The sequence below is a fragment of the Lates calcarifer genome, linkage group LG15 (assembly GCF_001640805.2).
Source record: "Lates calcarifer isolate ASB-BC8 linkage group LG15, TLL_Latcal_v3, whole genome shotgun sequence".
NCBI lineage: Eukaryota > Metazoa > Chordata > Actinopteri > Centropomidae > Lates > Lates calcarifer.
The window spans coordinates 13,944,983-13,966,428 of record NC_066847.1 but is presented as its reverse complement, the minus strand read 5'-3'; the positions used below and the strand labels follow the sequence as shown (position 1 = coordinate 13,966,428).

Below are 21,446 nucleotides of genomic sequence, written 5' to 3'. Positions count from 1 at the left end.
TATCGTAATCCTAATTTATGGGGGAAGACAATTCATTTTGATACAGCAGCTCCTCAACATACACATAAACAGTATGTATGTTTCTGGAGTAAACCAGCCTCCTATAGTGAGTACCAAACATTCAAACTTATTTAGACTTATTTTTTGGACTGTTATTTATTAAAATAACAATGCACAACATGTGAAACACTAACAGAAATTGACTGCCTTTTTCCTTTTTGTCTGTATTATATAATACAAATACATAAATAAAAATATACTTTAAAAAAGTTAAGTGCTCGAAATCCACAAAATAATAATTATAATAATAAATAATAATAATAAAATAATAAAAGAGAGGCAACCCTGCCTATGATACAATGTATGTAATCATCTTTGGATACTGGATTGTGTGTGTGTGTGTGTGCTCATTACAGATGTTCTGCCAGCCCCACTATGGGAATACATGAATACAGGCCAAGATACAACACAAGATATTTTTGTTGCCACCAGCCGTCTCTTATCATTCTGTGATCGGTATGGGCAGATTTATGAATGATCCCCGTGATCGGTGATCGGATCGAAGTTAACGCTAAAGTTAGCGCTCAGAGCCCTGGAAAGGTGGCCCGCATGGGGTGGATCAAACCATTTTTTAAATATTACGTTTCAACCAAGTACTGTATGGTTTCAACGCTTTTCTAGCTTGTTAAAAAAAGGATAAAAAATTTCAAATCTCTCAAATATTAGGGGTGCTTCAGCACCCAGGTCTTTAAAATACACTAAGATAAATAGTGTAAAATAGAAATAAAAATGAAGATAAAATAAAGTATCAGGTTCTACAGTAAAATACAGAATGAAATTAAATACATTAAGTTCTAGTGCAAATAAGAATGGTGGACCAGTGCTGAATAATATGGTAAAATGCAAAATCTAATGCTGTACCATAAAATTAGGTGTTTACTGCTTTGTGTTGATAACGTGCTGATGGTTGTGCAATATGTGCTGATGAGGAGATGAGATGTCTTAGTTTTGATGGTCTGGAGTCATTTACCTGAGGTGAAGAGTTATTAAGAGGGAATTGGCAGAGTGCATAGAGTTCTTAAGTATTTTTATTTTTGCTGGATGCGGGTCTCATCAGAGAGTTTGCAGACAGAGAGAGCTGACAGCCAACACATAAACATTCTCAGGGTCACTGAGCAGTGTCTCAGTGCAGGAGCAGAGTTTGGACTGATACCAGGTCATGCTGCAGCCTCCATGCTCTCTCTGGGAACAGCTTTGGTCTTGTTCTGCTGGTTAACTCTATTGAGAACACGGAATGAATGTGTATGTGCAAAATGTACTGGTCTGAGCATGTGTTTGTATACTGTACATTACTACTAAAGAATTACAAGCAGCCATTACAAACCTGTGTGATGTATGTGAAGAATTTTACTTTTTAAGTACTTTGGCCAAGAAATGTGTTCCTGAGATCCTGGAGGAGCTGTTACATGTTAAAAATCTGGTCATCAAATGCCTTTAGAATTATTGGCAGAGTCTGAGAAACATACTTTTTTAAACTCTAAAACTTTTAAAACTTAAGCTTGTCCAGACAGAAAAATACATTGAAAATATACAAAAACATATTTCATCTAATACACTTATACACTCTATTTTTGCCTTTTCCATAGAAGCATGCTTAGTCCCCCATGTAGGAGTAGCTGTCAGTGTTGTCCAACTTGGCTCTGATTGGTCCATTTTCAGAATAGTCTGACTCTCAGTAATGCTGGTCACGATCATCTGAGTGTTTTTTTGTCTACATACAGTGGTGTAAAAAAGTTTTCGGACACCCTATGCATTTGTAAAATATTGCAAGAATCACTGTTAGGTCTTCAAGTGCAATTTCTTTTAGCACAGTCACAGCCAAAATACCATTAAAAACTTAAAATTGATTGGTTCCATAAAAATACATAAGACATTTTGAGTATTGGGTACCAGTGATCCACTGGTACCAAAATGATAAACCCTTACATGATAATGTGAGGGTATGCAGAAGGCCAGGTGAAGCTTTATCTCCAGCATGTACAGTACCTACTGTCAAGCATGATGGAGGCAGTATCATGGTTTGGGGATGCAGGAGTGCTGCTGGTGTTGGTCATCTCACTGTCTGTGATGGCACATTGAACTCTCCACATGCTCCCTTCTGCAAAAAATCAAAACTGGATGTTTCAACAAGATAATGCCCCTTGCCACACATCCAGGGCCAGTAGAACTTGGCTGCAGGAGCACTGTATCCAGGTCTTAAAGTGGCCAGCTCAATCCCCGGACATGAGCCCTTTGAAAATCTGTGGTGGATTATCAAAAGGTCTGTTTCAAAGCGTAAACCAAAGAATTTAGAAGAATTAAAAGCAGTAGTTCAAGAAGAATGGGACAAGATTACCCCTCAACAGTGTGAAAGGCTCGTGGGGAACATGCCAGCCAGGATTAGAGCTCTACTGCGTGCTAATGGCAGGACTACTAAATATTAATTTGATGATGTGATGGTTTATTTATTTTTTGTTCAGTTTTGAACACATTCTCTGTTATTTGTTGACTTTCATACAGACAATGTTGAGAATTGACATATTAAAACTGTCAGGAATTTAGTTTAGTTAGTTTTTCTTGTAAACAATAAACAAAAAATATATAATTTGTATTTGTTTGTGTCTGTCTAATGCAGCCACACCTTTTGAAACACAAAAGATTTTTCCTCATATATTTCATGATAATATTTGAGATTGTGTAAAATTTTAAGGGTGTCCAAAAACGTTTTTCCACCTCTGTATAATGTTTGTTCCTGTCTGTGATCTCTGTTAGTAGTGTCTGTTTCCCACCGTGAGGAGAAACCATGACAAATGACAGATAGTGGTACAGGAATGCTGCCTCACATGTGACACTGAACACCAGCGTGGTGCAGAGAGGAAACAGGAGGACTTACAGAAAGGACAAACCAGTAGTGGGTGTATCCTGTCGGGGCTGCTGTCATATAAACAGGGAAAAGAAAAACTTTGAACCACATTCACAGGGAGCTGCCACTCACTGAGGAGACAGGTGTGGAGAGAGAGAAGAAGAGGATTCCTCAGCCAACTGCCCATCTCAGCACAAAATGGCACAGGCTAAACTCGGTAAAGACATGACCTCTTTCTGAATCTGCATTTTCATTCATCAGACTGAAAGTGTGTAATCTCTTACTGTACCTGTGCTTTTTGCTGCTGAACAAAACAAGTCAGTGAAGTACTTCCTCTGTGACTGTGCTTCCACTGCTCTTATTTTCTGCATGTTAGGTATTTGAAGAGTTTTTTACTGACTTTGTGGGGTTGGTCCTTTTTCTCCTTGACTACTTAAGTGTTGGAGTCACATGCAGAGTGTGAACAGATAGGAATCATGGCAGCATGGTGGCTCTACTGGTTAAGCTAGATCAGCCAGTCTGACTGCAGCCCCATCAGGATTTAGAGACACGTGGCGACTTCATGCATTTACACATCTCAACAGAAAGTCAGTGAAGTCATTAAATAAAAAAAAAAAACAACAACAAAAAAAAAACAATAAATCTTTATTGATCACACATCTTGCAAACAAGTACAATATGCAGTAAAATGCTACGTGTTTTATGTGCAGCAAAGCAAAAGTGCAATTCCAACCAAAGCAGACAAAAGAAAAGTAACTCTTTCAGTAACTCTTCTGCAGTGGGTAACACTTCTCTTCTTGTCATGTCTCAGAGGCCAGAAACCCTTTAACGGAGGCAGCTATGGGGTTTGCACTGGGAGCTGTGGCAGGCTGCATATTGGGAGCCACAGAGGACCCAATAGACAAGACCCTGTCAGTAATGACCTCGGCAGAACCGCTGGAACCAGTGATGGAGGAGGTCAGAACCGTGGGGTCCCTGGGGCTGGGGACCCTGATTGGAGCCACAGCATTGACCACAGCCATGACCTCAGTAGTAGCAGGTGTGATTCTGGCAGCAGCAGCAGCCTCAGTGTTCGTGGCCACCAGGACCTGCGGTGCTTCCAATGCTCAGTCTGTTGGCTTGTGGGCCTCAGCAGGATTGGCCGGGGCTTTTGGGACCACTCTGAGCGGAGCCACACTTGGGGTTGCTGTCGAATGGGTTGTGAAGAATTATGGCATGGTGGGCCTTCTGTGGGCTCTGAGCATATTCACTGTGCTCAAACCACCTCTGCACTTTGTATTTAAGCTCCTCTGGAAGCAGGGAGAGGCTTGTTGTACTCTGGGATCTGTAGACTGGGTGAGGGAGAGGAAACAGATTGAGATGACAGAGTGTCACCAGAGACAGAGAATGACTGTGCAGATAGAGAAGAGGATCCTGATGCTGGAGAAGGGAGGCTGCAGCAGTACGGTGGAGGACAGAGCATCATGGGTAACTGAACGACAACAGAGAGAGGAGATCAACAGGAAGAAGATGGAGAACGAAGAGGCAAAGATGGAGCAAAGAACCATCCAAGACTGGATCAACACTGTCGTGGTCAAACACGTGGACTTCTTGGCTTTCTCAGGGATACCAATGACAGTGGTTGCCATTGTAACATCAGGGTTTGGAGTGTTTGGTTATGGAGGCCACCAGTCTGTGTTTATAGTGCTTCTGACTTTAGTGGCAGTCATAGTCTATCTGCTTCTGAAATCTTCTGACTTTAAGTTCTGGATGTTGGTAGGATGCATGGGAATGCTGGCAACATTCGTCATCGCTATGCTCACCCTGCACGCTGGGCAGGTGGTCATAACCACTGCCATGAAGATGCAAGTGGCGGGGCAGAGACAGTCCAAAGAAATCATCAGCACTCGTATGAACCATCAGTCTTCTCTGGAGGCACTGAATGCAGCTTTCTTTGTGGCAAAACTGTGTCAGCTGGGTCTAGGTGCTACAGTGGGGGGGCCACTGGTGAGGCACACGGCTGGAGAGGTGAAAGTCATAGTGGGGGCAGCTTTAGTGGCAGTGGGTTTACTGGTCGGGGTGGAGGTTTTAGCCCCAGTTCTGGGAGAAGGGGGGAAAACTGGGGCACTGCTGGGGGTGGTGGGAGCAGCAGGTGTGTCAGTGGGGGCAGCAGCAGCTGTAGCTGGAAGGTGGTCCTCATGGCCTGGAACCTGGGGAACGATAGCAGGGCTGGTTATTGGGGCTTTAGGAATGGGGAAATGGCATGTTGTCAACATTGGACTGCAGGTGCCTGTGGCCTATGTGTTTGCTATGACCAATCCATTTTAACATGTTAGGATCCCAGAGGTCCAAATTCATAATAGGTCTACTGTGAAACATGGTGTCAGTGCTCTGTGAGGCTCTATGGTGTCATTAACATCAGTTATATCTTATCCCTCTGTACTAGAGTTCCATTGTTAAAAACATTGTTAGACTGAGTGACGTGTTCCTTAACTGTAGTTTATTTAACTCACAAATACCGCCCTGCTGCCACAAATACACAACACCAACTGTGGATTGATCCACCGCTGAAAACAGTCCTGACAAAGCCACAGTATCCTCTGAGTGATAGGAATTAGCAAGTGAGCTGTTCCTAGATTCACATCCTCAGTAAGAACTAATGGACTTGGAGCTGAGAGATTCACTACTCATTATATAGTGCGTACAACTGATGGTCACTAACCAAACAATATAAACTATCATGCATTGCGTTCACCCTGAGAGAGAGCGAAAAACAGCCGACGGGAGGAAAGAGAGTCAAATGGCCACAAGGCAAGTTTATTTTTACAGAACTTTTCAACAACAAGACAATTCAAAGGAGCAGCTCTGGAATCAGCTTGTGAGAGGGAACCAGACAACAGGATGAGAATGGACAAAATTATAATAACAATAATGATAAGTAATATTGAAGAAGAAAGAAATAAAAGTTTTGTTTTAATTTTGATCACTATGTTCTCACCATGACCTAAGCCAGAGGTGGATTACTGTGTTAAATGAAGTGACTTCCATTAACACTCAAAAGAAGAGATGTCCCGATCCTTCAACACAGTCAGAGCTGCAGATACTGTCTTATCTGAATAATGTTCACACTAACATCAGGCTACAGTACACCTACTGTAAAACCAAGCAAGTCATTTAAACTGTGCATCTGACAGCAGAGCAGCCCTGCTACAGGCCCCTAACAGACAGTATCTGTCTGTATCATTGAATATTCCTCACCGCAGTAGCCTGGGGGCCAGGGCTCTTAGCTGCATCTCTCTCTCTCTCTCTCTCTCTCTTTCTCTCTCTCTCTGGAAGCCGAGAGCCATCTCACTATAAATAAAGGCTAAAATGCCACAAAAAAATACAATTTAAGAATGTAATGTTGTACTTTAATATTGCATAATATGCTGCAGTGTGTTGTACTTAAAACATGTCTTAAACATGTCTGTGTGCAGGGGCTATTACATCTGTGTAAATGAACTAAATCCATCCATTATCTGTACCACTTAAATCCCGAGGGGCTGAAGCCAATCCCAGCCCAAACCCAGACACTGGGTGAGAGGTGGGGTATACCTTGAACAGATCACCAGCCTATCACAGCCCCAGGTGAACACTGTGTATTAAATTGTCTCTGTGTAAATTAACAAAATTAAAAATGAATATCTTTCCAGTCAAAGATGGGTTTCTGTTCAAACTCCGACTCTTCAGATTTCACTGGGAAGCTCTATCACGTACCTCACAGTAAAGAAAAAGGTGAGATAGACATCAGTGTGTTCAGGTAGACGGGGAAGTTTTTGTAATCCAGTTCAGCCAGTTGCTCTGACACAGTGTACTTTTTACTAGCTTTAAAGCTTGCACCTCTTTAATCACACATCTCTTTAGAAAAAGAATGAGGCTCAACACTGCTGACACACAGGATTCTGGTGATTAACAGCCTTAGATTCAGAGTTTAGTATGTAAAACAACAGTGATGGGAAAGGATTATGTGCTGTGTCCTCTGTAAGCTCACAGACTCTGTCAGGCTCCCTCAGGGAACATGGTAGGATGTGACAGAATGTGGTGAAACCTGTTTTTCATGTCTGAAGCTGCTGCAGGTGAAGGAAAAGACGATCCACTGATAAAATACAGGAGGTGAAATTCAAGTCACATCAGTGTCTATGAAAAAGAAATATCTTTCCAGTCAAAGATGGGTCATGTGTAACATGAAAACGGTCCCAGTTTTCATGTTACACATACACAGCAGTAAACACACAGTGTTTCTTTATGTGTGCACTTCCTGTATGGGCAGCCAGTCAGAAAACACAGATCCTGGAACAGTAAAGAAACACCAGCATGGGAACACAGCATACAACCTGTTTCCTGTTTCATCATGTGACACATTCATGTGACATAGAGCAGTCACATGACTCTCAGCATACCTTACCAGGAAGAGAGAGACATTGCTGCTTGAGGCAAAGTCCCGGAAGAAGAGAGGCCAGTCGTGTGACAGTTCAGATCAGCTGTGTACAGCTGAAGCCTCAGGCAAACAGGTAGGACATTGTGACTTTGATTATTTGCATTAGTTTTATCGCAGCCTCTGACCAATGTTTGGAAACAATCCTGGAGAGTCACAGTATCACTGCTGTTGTCTGTGTGTGTGTGTGTGTAAGTAGTCTTTCATGTGCATGTCTTCTGTTAGAAATGCATCCCTTATCAGTGACTCTGTTCCTGGTCCTGGTCTCTCTGACTGTGACTCTGGACAATGGACTGCTGAGGACTCCACCTATGGGATGGATGGCTTGGGAACGCTTTCGCTGTGACCTTGACTGTCATGATGACCCAGAGAACTGCATCAGGTATGACAAATAGGGAAAGTTTTCTGATTTAGTTTACACACTGGATATTGTGAGGAAAGATACTGAAGCCTGATTCAACAAGAAGATAGAGGACAGAGTTAGAAACCAATGTCATCTATGTGCCGAGAGTAGTGACAAGCAGAGGAAAAGAGGGCTGCAGAATGAATATGGAACAGATCAGACAATGAGTGGGACTCATGGCCACTGATTGACAGCCATATGATTTCAGTAAGTTGCTGTGGTGCCATTTGCTGGTGGAAAGCCATTGTATTCAACAAGATTACTGGGCTGTGATTTCATTATTTTGATCCCATTATCTCAAAATCATGTGTTAATTTTCTCATTATTTGTTGTTACTTACTTTCTATGGCCACTCTTGTCCTCTGTACAGATGATATGTGCATGTGTCTAAATTTGGCTCCTTGTTCACCCCCCCCCCCCCCAAAAAAAAAAAAAAAAAAAAAGTGTGGTGATATTTAATCCAGGAATATGTTGCTTTGTAATTGGCCATATTCACACAGACATACAGGCTGGGATGAGCACATAACAACCTCCAAATGACAACCAAATACAGGAAAATTTATAAACATATATGAATGTGTTTTATACTTAACTGACAAACTGTGTCCACAGTGAAGATCTGTTCAGAGACATGGCTGACCGGATGGCTGAGGACGGCTGGAAGGAGCTGGGTTATGAATATATAATCATAGACGACTGCTGGATGTCCATGCTGAGAGATGAACAAGGAAGGCTGCAGCCTGAACCCTCCAGGTCAGTTTACTTCCCTCACTCTGCAGGCTCAGCATGTCTGTGCTGCATTCATTACTGTGCATCACTGTTGTTTTTCTTGAAAGCACCAGAGACTCTCAGTTTAATTCATTTCAGTTATTTTAATGACCCCCTGAAGTACACTTGCTCCAGTAGACAGAATCTGGCATTATCATCTGACAGGATGATAGCTGTAGATTCAAGCCAGATGTTAAAAAAGTTATGAATGCATCTCTCCGTCAAAGCCAAACCTCCAGTTGGGTTTACATCAGTATATATTAAATAATTACAACACTGAAATGATCTGTGCTTTCAGTCTTACCTCTGACCTGTCCTCAGCCACAACATTAAACCACTGACAGGTGAAGTGAATAACCCTTATCATCTGGTTACAATATAGATTGGTGATCTGTCCGGGGTATATTCCACATCTTGCCTAATGTTGGCATGGATTTGCTCCAGCCCTTTGCGACCCTCAAAAGGTCGGAGGTATAGATAATGAATGAATGAATCTGGTTACAAGCCAAAGCTCTGCTGGGAAATCTTGAGTCCTTCATTCATCCGGATGTTACTTTGACACGTACCACCCACCTAAACATTGCTGTAGACAGTAGGTCTGCACTCATGCCATCTAAACAGCAGCATGAGGTAGACCTCCACAATATTAGGCAGGTGGTTTTAATGTTGTGGCTGATCATTGTATATTAATGTACAGTATTAGGCAGCTCAACCAAACCATGTGTTTTTCTCCTGTTTTATTTAATAATATTCTTAGATCTGAAGTAAGATTATCCAGTAATTAATGAACAAAAATAAAAGCACAAAAGGTTCTGAGTATCTGAGTGGACAAACTTCCTGCATGCAGACACCTAATGCAGTATAAACAGAATCAGTTGCTAGTTTGCTGTCCATGTCTACATCTGGTTCAGAGAACATCCAGCCCTTAGATTAAATCTTCTAAACCCTTGGATCTCTTGGTTTGGATTCCCAGGCTGGGAACAGCTCTGTTACTAGTTAACTGTTTGTTATCTAGCTAAAGTGTTTGAACAGAAAGGACTCTTCTTCTCCTTGTGCTGTTTCTAGTGATTAGTAAAGTCCTGTTGGGGCACAGATGCTTCCCTCTGTCTGACTGTCATCTTTTGGGGCCTACTCAGAGATTCATTTAACACAGTGAACCAAAGTGGATGCAGTCAGGTTTCAGGTGTAAACGAGGCCTGTGTAACTGAAAAGTCTCTGTACTCTGGAGTCATCTATTTAAGTAACACTTGTGCTTGCTTTCCTCCAGGTTCCCAGGGGGCATTGCAAAACTGGCAAGGTACATCCATGACCGTGGTCTGAAGCTGGGCATCTATGCAGACATGGGCACTCACACGTGTATGGGATTCCCTGGCACCACGCTAGAGAAAATCGAGATTGATGCCCAGACCTTTGCCAGCTGGGGAGTAGACTATCTAAAGTTTGATGGCTGTTACTCTAATCCTATAGAACAAATGTTGGGTAAAAGCATCTACTAATCTACTGAACATGTTGTGAGTCAGAGGTGTCTGCTTAGAAAGAGGCCATTGAAAACCTGATAGTATTTTGTATAAGAAGCCATCATGAAGCAGCCATAGCTGGTGTTTATCTTTGTCACACAGGTTACCCTCTGATGTCCAAGGCTTTGAATGCTACAGGCAGACCAATAGCCTACTCCTGTAGTTGGCCTGCCTATCTCGGAGGACTTCCACCTAATGTGAGTGTCATCGCCATGTCGCTGTCAAACCCAGGACTTGAACAGACCTGTACTCTGGACTACTAATACTACTCAAGACTGGATAATAGCCTGAGCTGCACTGAAACAAAATCATTGTTGAAACAATTTCATTTATATTGAGAACTAATTAGCAAGTTTTAGCATGCTAACATACTAATCTATGCTAACATGCTAATGCTGCATTCACATCATATCAGATTTACTGTAATTACCTGTTCCTCAGATTTAAACTGCGTTCACATCAACAACCAAGTCGTTGTTATGACTGGGACTGAGAGTTCAGATAGTTCATCCTACAGAAAAGCCTGAAGACAAAACAAAAATGGATGCCTCACATCAGCCAAAGACCATCGTTCAGTGTAGTGGTGTAATTCAGTTCACAGTATTTTGACTAACTCTATAATCACACAACCATCTGGAGCTGATAGATCACTTTAACACTCACAAGTCATAAATTCAACTCAGTTCAATTTTATTTATATAGTGCTTAAGGCTTCAACACAACAGAAGTTATATCAAGGCACTTTATAGAGCAAGTCTAGGCTGTACTCTTTATATTATCATATTTACAGAGAGAGATGCAGCACTTGCACCGACCAACACAAATGTAATTGCTACTGGACCAGTTCTAGGTTCTACTGGAATGGTGTCTACTGTATAGACTTAGACCGAAGACCAGATATTTTGTATACAAAGCCGGCTGTTTACTATTTAATTATGCAAGGACACAGTAGACAATTTCGCATGTAACATAAAGGTTACACATAGTTGAAATGAATGAAGCCAAGTTCACTTCTTTTATGTTTTAGACTCTTTAACCTAAGTTTGGAATAGTTTGACCTAGTTTAATTAATTCACTCTGATTGAGTCGCTCTCTAAAACTAGATAATTTGTTCTATTAGACCGGTCTTTTAGTGGGAATCCTATTTTAGGCAGAAAACTACTAGTTACACCTGTAGTAACACCTGGTTACACCAGTAGTTTCCTGTGTTGTGTTGAGTGAAGGAGGCCCACACCATGGATATCACAGGACAAGTTTATTAGCTGACAGGAAGAAGTAACAAAATTCTCGGGTCAAATGTGATCGAGTACGTTTGCCCTTCTCCTGTGGAGAACAACAACAAAAGGGCGCAGAGCAGGAAACTGCTGCACAATACATTAAAACATAAAAAGAAACATACCTGACAGGAGGAAGTATAACAAAATTCTCCAGTCAATTGTGATCGAGTACATTTGCCCAATCCTGAGGTGTCAGTTCTTAAAAGATACCAGCTTTCCACCGACCAGAGGCCAGAGGGGCCCTGAGCTCTCCTCTTTTGCCCTGCGGTCAGAGTGTAGAGCGGCTTTTCGATAGAGGAGCAGCCAGGAATTAAATGCTCCTGAGGAAAGATCTGACCTTCCTGAGATTACCTTAATTTTCTCCTGGTCAACTGAGACACCACTGCTTCTTTGCAGTCTTCCTCCTCTGATGAAGCAAAGGCAAGCAGGTCATCCAGATAACAGAGGAGACTGGAGAAGTTAAAAGTCACCAAAGACACTCTTCATCATCTGCATAAAGGATGCAGGGTGGTTGCATAGGCACCGGGGAAGTCCATGGTACCCATACAGGCCTAAGGGTGTTGCAAAGGCTGTGTACCGCCTGTCAGACTCATGGAGGGGGATGTTATAGAACTCCAATGTGAGATCCATATTCCATACTCCAACCGCTCTGGCAGTAATCTTATGAACTATCCATGAACAGCAAGTCCTCTCACTAGCGTGCCATCTTGCATTGTCCTCTCACTCCAAAGAAGATTCTCTACTCATATAATCATAATATAATTCAAATAATAAATATAATTCAGTGATTGTGACAGTGTTTGGGCCAGCAGAGAAGGCCTTGCTGGCCCTGACAGCCCACCACTTCCAATACTACTGTAACTTCTTGGGTTCCTTTACATGTGAATTCTATTTGTGTCGCATATCTTCAAACTTGAACCCTTCTTTTTGCCTCCTGCTGTTTCCATTATTTCCGAGATTGTGATGGTTTTGTTTGTTCCTTAAAGTCTGATTCCCCGCTCCTACCAGGTGAACTACTCTCTGCTGGGGGATATTTGTCACTTGTGGAGGAATTACTATGACATCCAGGACTCATGGGACAGTGTGCAGGGCATCATAGAGTGGTTCTCAAATAACCAGGATGATTTGCAGCCAGCTGCGGGGCCTGGACGATGGAATGACCCTGACATGGTAATATCTTCACACATTAATCTTCAAGCTACCTCTCTTGGCCTTCCATCTGCTAAGCTGGAGAACAAGGCTTTTCCAAACCTATGATGTTGTTTTCACAGATAACTGGGTGCAGTGTGGCCTTCCTCTCTCTGCTCCCCTGTCTTATATTTCTATTCACTGCAGACAACCCATTTTTTTTCCTCTGATATTTCTCCTCAGCTCATCATTGGAAACTTTGGTCTCAGTGTGGACCAGGCTCACTCTCAGATGGCTCTGTGGGCCATAATGGCTGCTCCTCTCATCATGTCCAATGACCTTCGAAACCTGGACAACAGCGCCAGGGCCATCCTGCAAAACAAAGTGGCCATCGCAATCAACCAGGACCCTATTGGTGTCCAGGGAAGACGCCTGCTGCAGGTCATCATCATCACTGAGACATCGGCTTAAATGATACATAGAGTAACACACTAATGTGAAGGCTGATAAACGACAGCGGAAGGGGGATGTTTTGTACTATGAAAATATCTGTTTGTGTGTGCTCATATTTTGCTTTTTAAATAGTGTGTGTGTGTGTGTGTGTGTGTGTGTGTATGTGTTGCTGAACAGGAGAAGAGCCATATTGAGGTGTACTGGAGGCCTTTGTCTCAATCAGCCAGCTGCCTGGTGTTCCTGAGCAGACGGACAGACATGCCCCACCTCTACCACACCTCCCTGGCTAAACTCAACTATGAAGCTGGCAACTATCAGGTTTGTACGCTGTCCGCATCCCAGAAATGAAATTTTGTATTAAAATTAGACAAGAAACTGAACAAAGATGTAGGAAGGAACAGATACGTCAAAAAATATTCAAATAAGCAAATAAAATAAAGCACTGTTTAACAGATAGTTGTTCATACCACAGCTGTCTGCACAGCTGTCTTCTCAGCAGAATGTCTCTCCAACAGGAAGTGAAATCCTGCTCAATTACTTGGGTTTCATTTCCACCCTTATTTTAAAAGAAAAGCATCACCATCAGCCAATCAGTGCTGATCATGTGATCACAATTATATGAGGATGCTGTGCTATGAATCCTCCCAGCATGGGAATGTACGGCACGTAAGTCTCCCTTTACAGCGTTTTCACATGTTTCCATTATGTAATGGAAAAAATGTGATCAGCTGATCAACATTAAACCACTTATAGGTTAAGTGATAAACACAGTCCAATGTTCTGCTGGGAAATCTTGGGTCCTTCATTCATCTGGATGTTACTTTGACACATACCACCCACCTAAACATTGTTGTAGACAAAGCACACCACCCCATGATAACAGCAGTCCCCATCGATAGGGGCCTCTCCCAGCAGGACAATGCTCCCACCACACCACAAAAACTGCTCAGAAATGTCTCAAGGAACACAATAAATAGCCCAAGGTGCTGACCTGGCCTCCAAACTCCCCAGATCCCAATCTAATCCTGGATCTGTGGGATGATAAAATGTGGACAGAATTATTAGAGATAAATAAAATATAATGGGAATATTCCATCCAAGAGTCTGAGGATATTCATCCCTTAAATACATGATTTGACTCAGATCGGAGTTACCTTTCCGTCATCAGACTAAAATGTGCTCTTTTCTTGCTGTTAGGCCTATGATGTGTTTACTGGCTCGAAATTGACGGGGTTGAATGCCAAGACAGAGTTTACAGTCTCCATCAATCCGTCAGGTGTGGTCATGTGGTATGTTTACCCAGAACAGCGGACACTCCACTCCCAGCACAACAAACCAGAACCTGAACATCATATAGTGTTATGATGGGAAAAAACAGGCTGAGCTGGGATTTTAGAGAATCCTCAGCTGATGCTGTTATTTTGCACTGTGTTTTCATGAAATCAATTCTCATTCATTCATTTTGTGTTTTTAAATTGTTCACCTTTTCCTTAAAATGAATAAAATATTTACTAATCGTTGTCCTTCTCTGTAATGTCTGTCCCAGGAAGTAACTTCAACCTTCAACGAAACATTTCATCTCATCAGTGTTAAATGATGATTAAGTATTTCTAACTTCTAACAGATTAGACAGAGGAGTATGGTCTGCAAATGAAGCCAAGACTGAAACAGTGACAGACACCATGAGGATGAGGAGATTCCAGATTACAACAGTGTAAAGAGAAAAGAAAAAAAAAAAAAGAAAAACACACACATCTTCCAGAGAGGGTGCACATAACAGATGATAAATTAAAAAAAAAAAAAAAAAGAATAGAAAAATTGAAAGTTGTAGAAAAAAGAAAGTTGTAGGATCACAGTGCAAAAGCTTCATTGTGCAAAAAAATGAGATATGTACAAAGGTGCAAGGTACAAAAGTAATGGTACTAGTATTGTTAATAAATAATGAGTCTGCATGGTTGTCATTGGTCCTCTTCCTCTGCCCAGGGTGCTGTGTCCAGTGTCCTCCCTCTGCCCCCACCACTCACCGTGGATTTGTATAGATTGATGGCGTGAGGGACAAAGCAGATGTCCCTCCTTCCTGTCTACTAATCAACACACTAAAGTCAATTTTATTTGGCCCATACTCTGATTTCTTATCTGAATTTTCTGAGTTCCTGTCAAGTTTGGTACTTAAAACAGTTGAAGTCTTTATAGTAGGTGACTTCATGTGGATGCCAACAATGACAGCCTTAGCTCTGCATTTTCCTCATTACTAGACTGTATTGGCTTCTCTCAGTGTGTAAACAAACCCACTCAGCCACACTCTTGATCTTGTTTTAGCCTATATGTAATAGTCTTCCCACAGAATCCCCTTCTATCAAACCACTTTTTATTCACTTTTGAATTCATATTGCTGGATTATGTACAATCAGAAAAAAAAAAAAAAAAAAAAAGGTCCGTGGTTCAATTCTCGAACCTGAAACAAATAGCACATAGGCTGCCATTCCACCAAACTGGAAGAATCCCGCTTAGCCTGGCAAGATAGTCTCAAAAGATATAAAAAGCCTTCTGTAATGCAAGAGGTGCCTATTACTCGTCATTAATAGAGGATAATAAGAATGACCCTAGGTTTCTTTTCAGCACTGTAGCCAGGCTGACAGAGAATCACAGCTCTATATAGATCCATGCATCCCTATAACCCTCAGCAGCAATTATTTAATGAACTTTTTTAATGATAAAATTTCCACCATTAGAGATCAAATTAATCATATCCTGCCCTCAACCAGCACTGATTTCTATCAAAACATAGGATCCATAGACTCAACTGCAAAACCTAACCTTTACTCTTTTGCTCCCATCGACCTCCCCCAGCTCACATCAATTATTTCAGCATCTAAACCTTCAACATGTCTCTTAGACCCCATTCTAACTAGGCTGCTTAAGAAAGCTTTGCCCTTAATTTGCAAGTCTGTATTAGATATGTTAAATCTGTCCTGGTGACAGGTTATGTGCCGTAGTCGTACAAAGTAGCTGTACCTCTTCCAGACATATTAGCCAATTACAGACCTATATCTAACCTCCCCTTTCTTTCCAAAATCCTAGAGAAAGCAGTTGCAAAACAGTTGTGCGACTTTCTACAGGATAATAGTTTGAGGATTTTCAGTCAGGATTTAGATTGTGTCATAGCACAGAGACAGCACTTGTAAAAGTTATGAACGACCTCCTAATTGCATCAGACAACAGACTTGTTTCTGTACTTGTCTTGTTAGATCTCAGTGCTGCTTTTGATACGATTGACCATCACATCCTTTTACGGAGACTGGAACACTTTATTAGCATTAAAGGAACTGCACTAAACTGGTTTAAGTCCTATCTATCTGATAGGCTTCAGTTTGTACATGTTAACAACTACTCCTCCATGTACACAAAAGCTAGACATGGAGTTCCACAAGGGTCAGTGCTTGGTCCAGTTCTCTTCACCTTGTATATGCTTCCCTTGGGCAATATTATCAGGAAACACTCCATAAATTTCCATTGTTATGCAGATGATACACAGCTTTATCTGTCAATGAAGCCTAATGAAACGAAACCTGCTCTATATGAAAAGTGCCTTGAGATGACTTTTGTTGTGATATGGCGCTATATAAATAAAATTGAATTGAATTGAACTGAATCTCCCGACACACCATCCCAGCATGCCCAGACATTGTTGGGAGTCAGATTATGAGTAACTGTGATGAAATTCCATGGATGTATTATGAGAGCTGGATACGGATACGGTGCCGCTGCTCAGCCTTACAGCCAGTTTTTTCAGTGGCCACTCGTGGTACTGCAACGAAAAATCCCCTTGGGGCCCAAAAAGCATTTTCTCCGTAGGCCACCATTGTAAAACAAACAGCTGTAAAACTGTTGACAGGACACATCCCACTATCAACACAGTCAATTATGACTCTGGATGAAACTTATTTTTCATACACTGAGACATTTTCTAGTTCTGTGTTACATTTATTGGTCACTAGCCTTTACTCTGGAACTTAATTGTTTTTAATCAATATATTAGCATCGTAATCACATTATTTAATTAACTACTTTATTATTTCGTGAGCAATTATTCACTTACTACCAAAAATATATTCACACACACAAACACACACACACACACACACACACAATAAGAACATCAGTAATAATAATGAATACATAAATAAAGGCCCATCTTAGTTAAAAGCCCACTCACCACAGCAAGGTGCAGGCCGAGAGTGAGTACACAAGACCAGACAAGGACAAGACAAACCCTGATGAGACCACAATTAGACATTCAGAGAGACTAAACAAGCAATAAAGAAACTTGAACCTCAGTTTTTCATATGCTTTATTGTTCTATCACAAAACCACAACTTGAAGTCTGATCAAACTTTTTTGGTCTGCTTTAACTAAGCAGTATACTCCCTATCAACACAAGCATTCAAAGAAATATTGAAATATTTATTACTTTATTACAGAAGACTTTTTTTCGCCTGGATGAACATGAAGTTTTTTTCCATAAAGGATTTTATGAGAATTACTCAAATGTATTTATTTGACTAAATATCTACCATAAACTAACTATTTTGAAATTTTGCAAAATTACTTTTATTCAGGTAATAATTTGTGCTCCATAGTGCAAGCTCCAAGTTTTACTGTGAACACTGCTTTTTTGTTATTTTATAGCAATCAAGGCTGAACCAACGAACAGATAAAAACATGGTAAAGAGGTCTTGATGGGTTTATAAAATTACAAAATTACTTATGTTCAGATAATAACTTGTGCTCCGTAGTGCACTGTAGTGTGTTTTTTTTGTTATTTTATAGAGATCAGATACAATAGCTGCTGTCAGGTACATTTTTCGAATGGATGTGGAGGATGTGGAGGTTGTTTTACACCACTGTAGACAAAGGACTGCCCAAACAAATCACACACAAACCTCACAAATAAATGCACACACACACATTAGACACAGATCTTTAATGGTTGCACGTGGCCACCCCATGTCTCCCCCAGTTTCATTGGATCTTAGTGATGTCAGTCATTGTGTAAGGCTTATTGTCACCCACCGTTTTATGATATAGCAGAAACAAGAATGAAACCTATGATAAGATTGACCATGTACGGAACACTATATTCTTCTAATTTGAAACCCATACAGGACAGTCATCTACTCCGTGTCTAGCACAGCAGTATGTGACGTTTGGTTAAGAAAATTATATCTCTATGTTCTTGAGAATTGCAGGTATGTATGTAGGAGTCTTAACAATGTTTTGCAAACTATTATTACAATTAATTTGGTTATGTTTGCGTTGGAAACTGTTCTTTAACAATACTACTTAATGTTTTCATGTGGTTAGTTTAGCTGTTTGTCTGGTTTAGCTTAAGTTACTATGTTCACATGTTGTTTACTGTTACAGTTGCAGGTGAAAACAACAGTGAAGGATAGGGTCAGTCTGAATGCAGCAGCGAGGGATCACATTTTGAAAAAAACCTTCAGGGCCAGACCACCATTCATGTAACTCCAGGTGAAAATCCAGATACAAAGAATCTAAAGTATAGTTATGTTTATTCAAAATATAATAATGATACAATTTGTTGTTCTGTTTTTCAGTGAATGAATTGACTAAATTACCTAATTTTAAATTACTTATTTTATGATGGTGTTGCGCCCTGTGACGTTTTTAATAGTATGTCTTTATTAAACATCTGAACTTTGTGCTGTAAAGTAAGGTTATAATTTGAATTATATAATCTGAAATATAGTTAACTATGTCAATCATTACCTTTGGATAAACCCAGGGAGGAGACCACTGACCCTGATGGTTACAGAGAATTGGATGACAGCAGCAGCAGGACCTTCCCAGTTCAGTGCAAAATTAAGTCACCTTCCTTATAAAGTGAAAGTTCATATGGCCAACAAAAGAAAGATGACAACATAAACCCTGTGTAAGTATAATTTAAGAGAGGGAATTGCTGGTGGTCTTCATTTTTGTTTTCACTTTTGGATGCCTGTATATATACATAGTATATATACAAAGAGTGAAATGGACAAAGAGATAGGATAGACAGGAAAGTACAAGTAAAGTACAAAAACATGCACACACGTGTGCACATACACAGCAGTCCTCATTTATGTACACTACTGGTGGTGAAAATGGACCAGCTTGATGAATTTACATCAAACAAAATCTTTTTTGAACTTTTAAGTCTCTCTTTTTGCCAAATGGTGCATTCTAATGGTGCAATAAATGGAGGATGCCATTTTCACCAAGTCGTGTACATGGCTGTCTTCAACAGTGGTTTCAAACATGTGGTTGCGCAGCCCTGGGAACAGAGTTTTGTCAGCGCTGAAGCTTAGCACTTCATTTGTAACTGCTGATGCCATGTCCCTGGGGAAGCTTGCCAGAGGTTGTTCTCAATATCCTTGGGAGCAGCGCTCTGACTCCATACACATGGCAATAATCCCTGCCAATGGCTTCTGCAAATCTCCACAATTCTTCAAGAGAAGGAAGGGATGAATGGTGGACTCAGAGGTTAGTGCATCAGTGCAAGGGATACAGTTATGTTTCTCCTTGATCTTTTTCACCACAAAGCCAGCCTCTTTCTATTCAGAGACAGCCTCAACATTTGGGCAGAGTGGGTATTCATAATCAGACTGTGATTGTTCAACAGGTTTCAGGTCAAACCTGAGTGCAGTGTTTACCGACGCAGGTGTTGCCCCCAAGATGTTAGTGTTATCCCTGAGGAGACAATTGCCTATTCCAGTCTTCACCTGATGCTTAACCAGAAGATGCTTGTAGGTAGCTGTGAACTGATTTGCTGTGGGATTGTTGTTGAATCCCCCGCATGCTCTGACAGAGGAAAAGAAAAACTCCAGGTGATCTTGGCTGAGCTTTTATGTGAGGAGATACCGACACTGGGCATTCTGGCTTTTCCACCAGGTCATGCAAAATGTTGAGTACACTTTTTGAACTGGCAATAAAGCCAATGATGCTACACCGTTTTCCAGAATGTAGAGGCATTTCTTCGTCCTTGAGATCCAGAAGGGTCTTTTCCACTTTTAGGATTTTCTCTGTGCTTTCTTTCCTTTAGGGCTTCATTGAATGAGGGCTTCATTGAATGAATGTCCAAACTGACACCAAGTGTTCAACATGGAGAAATGACATGATGGTCCATCACAGGTCAAAGACATCGTGCGAACTCCAGTATTGTGAAGTTGTTGAAGGCATTCGCTGATGATGTTAGTGCACTCTTCACCAGTTAGTGCATCGACAAAGAAATACGCATCCCTTGGTGGTGGCAAGCTGTCATCAATAGTGCCACAGCCAAGATCTACATATCCATAGAATTTCCCTGCAAAATATTCCACGTGCTTTCTAATGGCCATTTCATCTGTCATCAAGGCACAGAGTGTGTCCTTACCCTCATTTTTCCTGTCCTGTGCATGAGCCTGTATAGCAGAAAAAGATGGCATTGCGAGATGGAAATGGTGCTGTACTAGGTTCGGATTGTGTCTAAATGGGGCAAAGCAAGGTAAAAATTTTCAAGCACATAATTCAAGGATTCAAGGAGCTTTATTGTCATTCCAACACATGTGAACATGAGGTGAAATGAAATAGGATACTCTGGTCCCGGTGCAATCCAATTACAGAATAAATAACGAAGTATAAAATAGAATATGCAATATAAGGTAAGAAGTAATAAATATAGAAAATTAACAGTATAGGAAATAAAATGAAATGAAATGACACAACAATTGAGGTAGTGGTGCAAAAAATTAAAGTGACAAAAACAGCATGTGCAGATATGTTTGTCTGTGAGTGTCGGGGGGGGGGGGGGGGTTGCAGGGGTCCTGCTCTTAATGCTCCGTAGCCTCCTGAGGGGAGAGGGGAAAACAGAGCGTGTGCGGGGTGAGTGGGGTCCTTCAGGATGCAGGCAGCCCATTTCCTGCATCTGGCGGTGTAGATATCTGTGGTGGTGGATAGGCTGCATCCCACAGTCCTCTTTCTTCTCTGCCGCAGAGCAGCTGCCATGCCACACGATGATACAGGAGGACAGGACGCTCTCCACCACACATCTGTAGAAGGAGGTCAGGACTGAGCCAGTCTGGCGCGCCTCAGCCTCCTAAGAAAGTAGAGGCGCTGATGTGCCTTCCTAATCAGGCAGGCAGTGTTGGTGCTCCAGGTGAGGTCGTCAGAGATGTGTACGCCCAGGTACCTGAAGCTGGAGACCACTTCCACCACAGTCCCTCCGATGTACAGGGGAGGAGGGAGGTGTCTGCCCCTCCTGAAGTCCACGATCTCTAGGGCATTGTGCATCTCTGGTGTTGTAGTCTGTCTTGCACTTTATGCCCCTTCACATACTCCGTGGATCGTTGGACGTGAAGTGTCCCTGGATCCTTTGGGTGTATGCAGCCTTGGCCCTTTTCACTCCAGCGTTCAGCTCTCTTCTTGCCACTCTGAGTGCCACTCTGTCACCAGACCTGAACGCAGCATCCCTGGCTTTCAGCAGAGACCGGACCTCTGCATTCAGCCAGGG

The 21,446-nt window shown here is 41.6% G+C and overlaps 2 protein-coding genes across 5 annotated transcripts; both read left to right on the top strand.

Moving 5' to 3' along the window:
- Window positions 1-2,940: 2,940 nt before the first annotated feature.
- Window positions 2,941-6,578, top strand: LOC108886086 (uncharacterized). Its single transcript, XM_018680716.2, has 2 exons — window positions 2,941-3,119; window positions 3,714-6,578. The coding sequence occupies exons 1-2, from the start codon at window positions 3,101-3,103 to the stop codon at window positions 5,207-5,209; spliced, it is 1,515 nt and encodes a 504-aa protein (XP_018536232.1). The 5' UTR covers window positions 2,941-3,100; the 3' UTR covers window positions 5,210-6,578.
- A 707-nt stretch (window positions 6,579-7,285) lies between these two features.
- On the top strand, window positions 7,286-16,548 carry LOC108886088 (alpha-N-acetylgalactosaminidase). 4 transcript variants are annotated; one of them, XM_018680721.2, is made up of 9 exons: window positions 7,286-7,431; window positions 7,581-7,737; window positions 8,371-8,511; window positions 9,794-10,005; window positions 10,146-10,240; window positions 12,329-12,490; window positions 12,692-12,889; window positions 13,079-13,219; window positions 14,099-14,421. In XM_018680721.2, the coding sequence occupies exons 2-9, from the start codon at window positions 7,583-7,585 to the stop codon at window positions 14,264-14,266; spliced, it is 1,272 nt and encodes a 423-aa protein (XP_018536237.1). In that variant the 5' UTR covers window positions 7,286-7,431; window positions 7,581-7,582; the 3' UTR covers window positions 14,267-14,421. The 4 variants fall into 4 exon arrangements, with proteins under 4 accessions (XP_018536237.1, XP_050932226.1, XP_050932227.1 ...); XM_051076269.1 differs by lacking the exon at window positions 14,099-14,421 and adding an exon at window positions 14,885-16,548 and having other exon boundaries at window positions 7,291-7,431; window positions 7,555-7,737; XM_051076270.1 differs by lacking the exon at window positions 14,099-14,421 and adding an exon at window positions 14,448-14,858 and having other exon boundaries at window positions 7,291-7,431; window positions 7,555-7,737.
- Window positions 16,549-21,446: the final 4,898 nt, after the last annotated feature.

What these genes read in the sequence shown, in the direction of transcription:
- LOC108886088 (XM_018680721.2), top strand. Translation starts at nt 7,583, where the DNA reads ATGCATCCCTTATCAGTGACTCTGTTCCTGGTCCTGGTCTCTCTGACT. An exon ending in TCCTATAGAACAAATGTTGG is followed by an intron (nt 10,006 to 10,145) that starts GTAAAAGCATCT and finishes TTTGTCACACAG; the next exon opens with GTTACCCTCTGATGTCCAAG. An exon ending in AGGGAAGACGCCTGCTGCAG is followed by an intron (nt 12,890 to 13,078) that starts GTCATCATCATC and finishes GTTGCTGAACAG; the next exon opens with GAGAAGAGCCATATTGAGGT.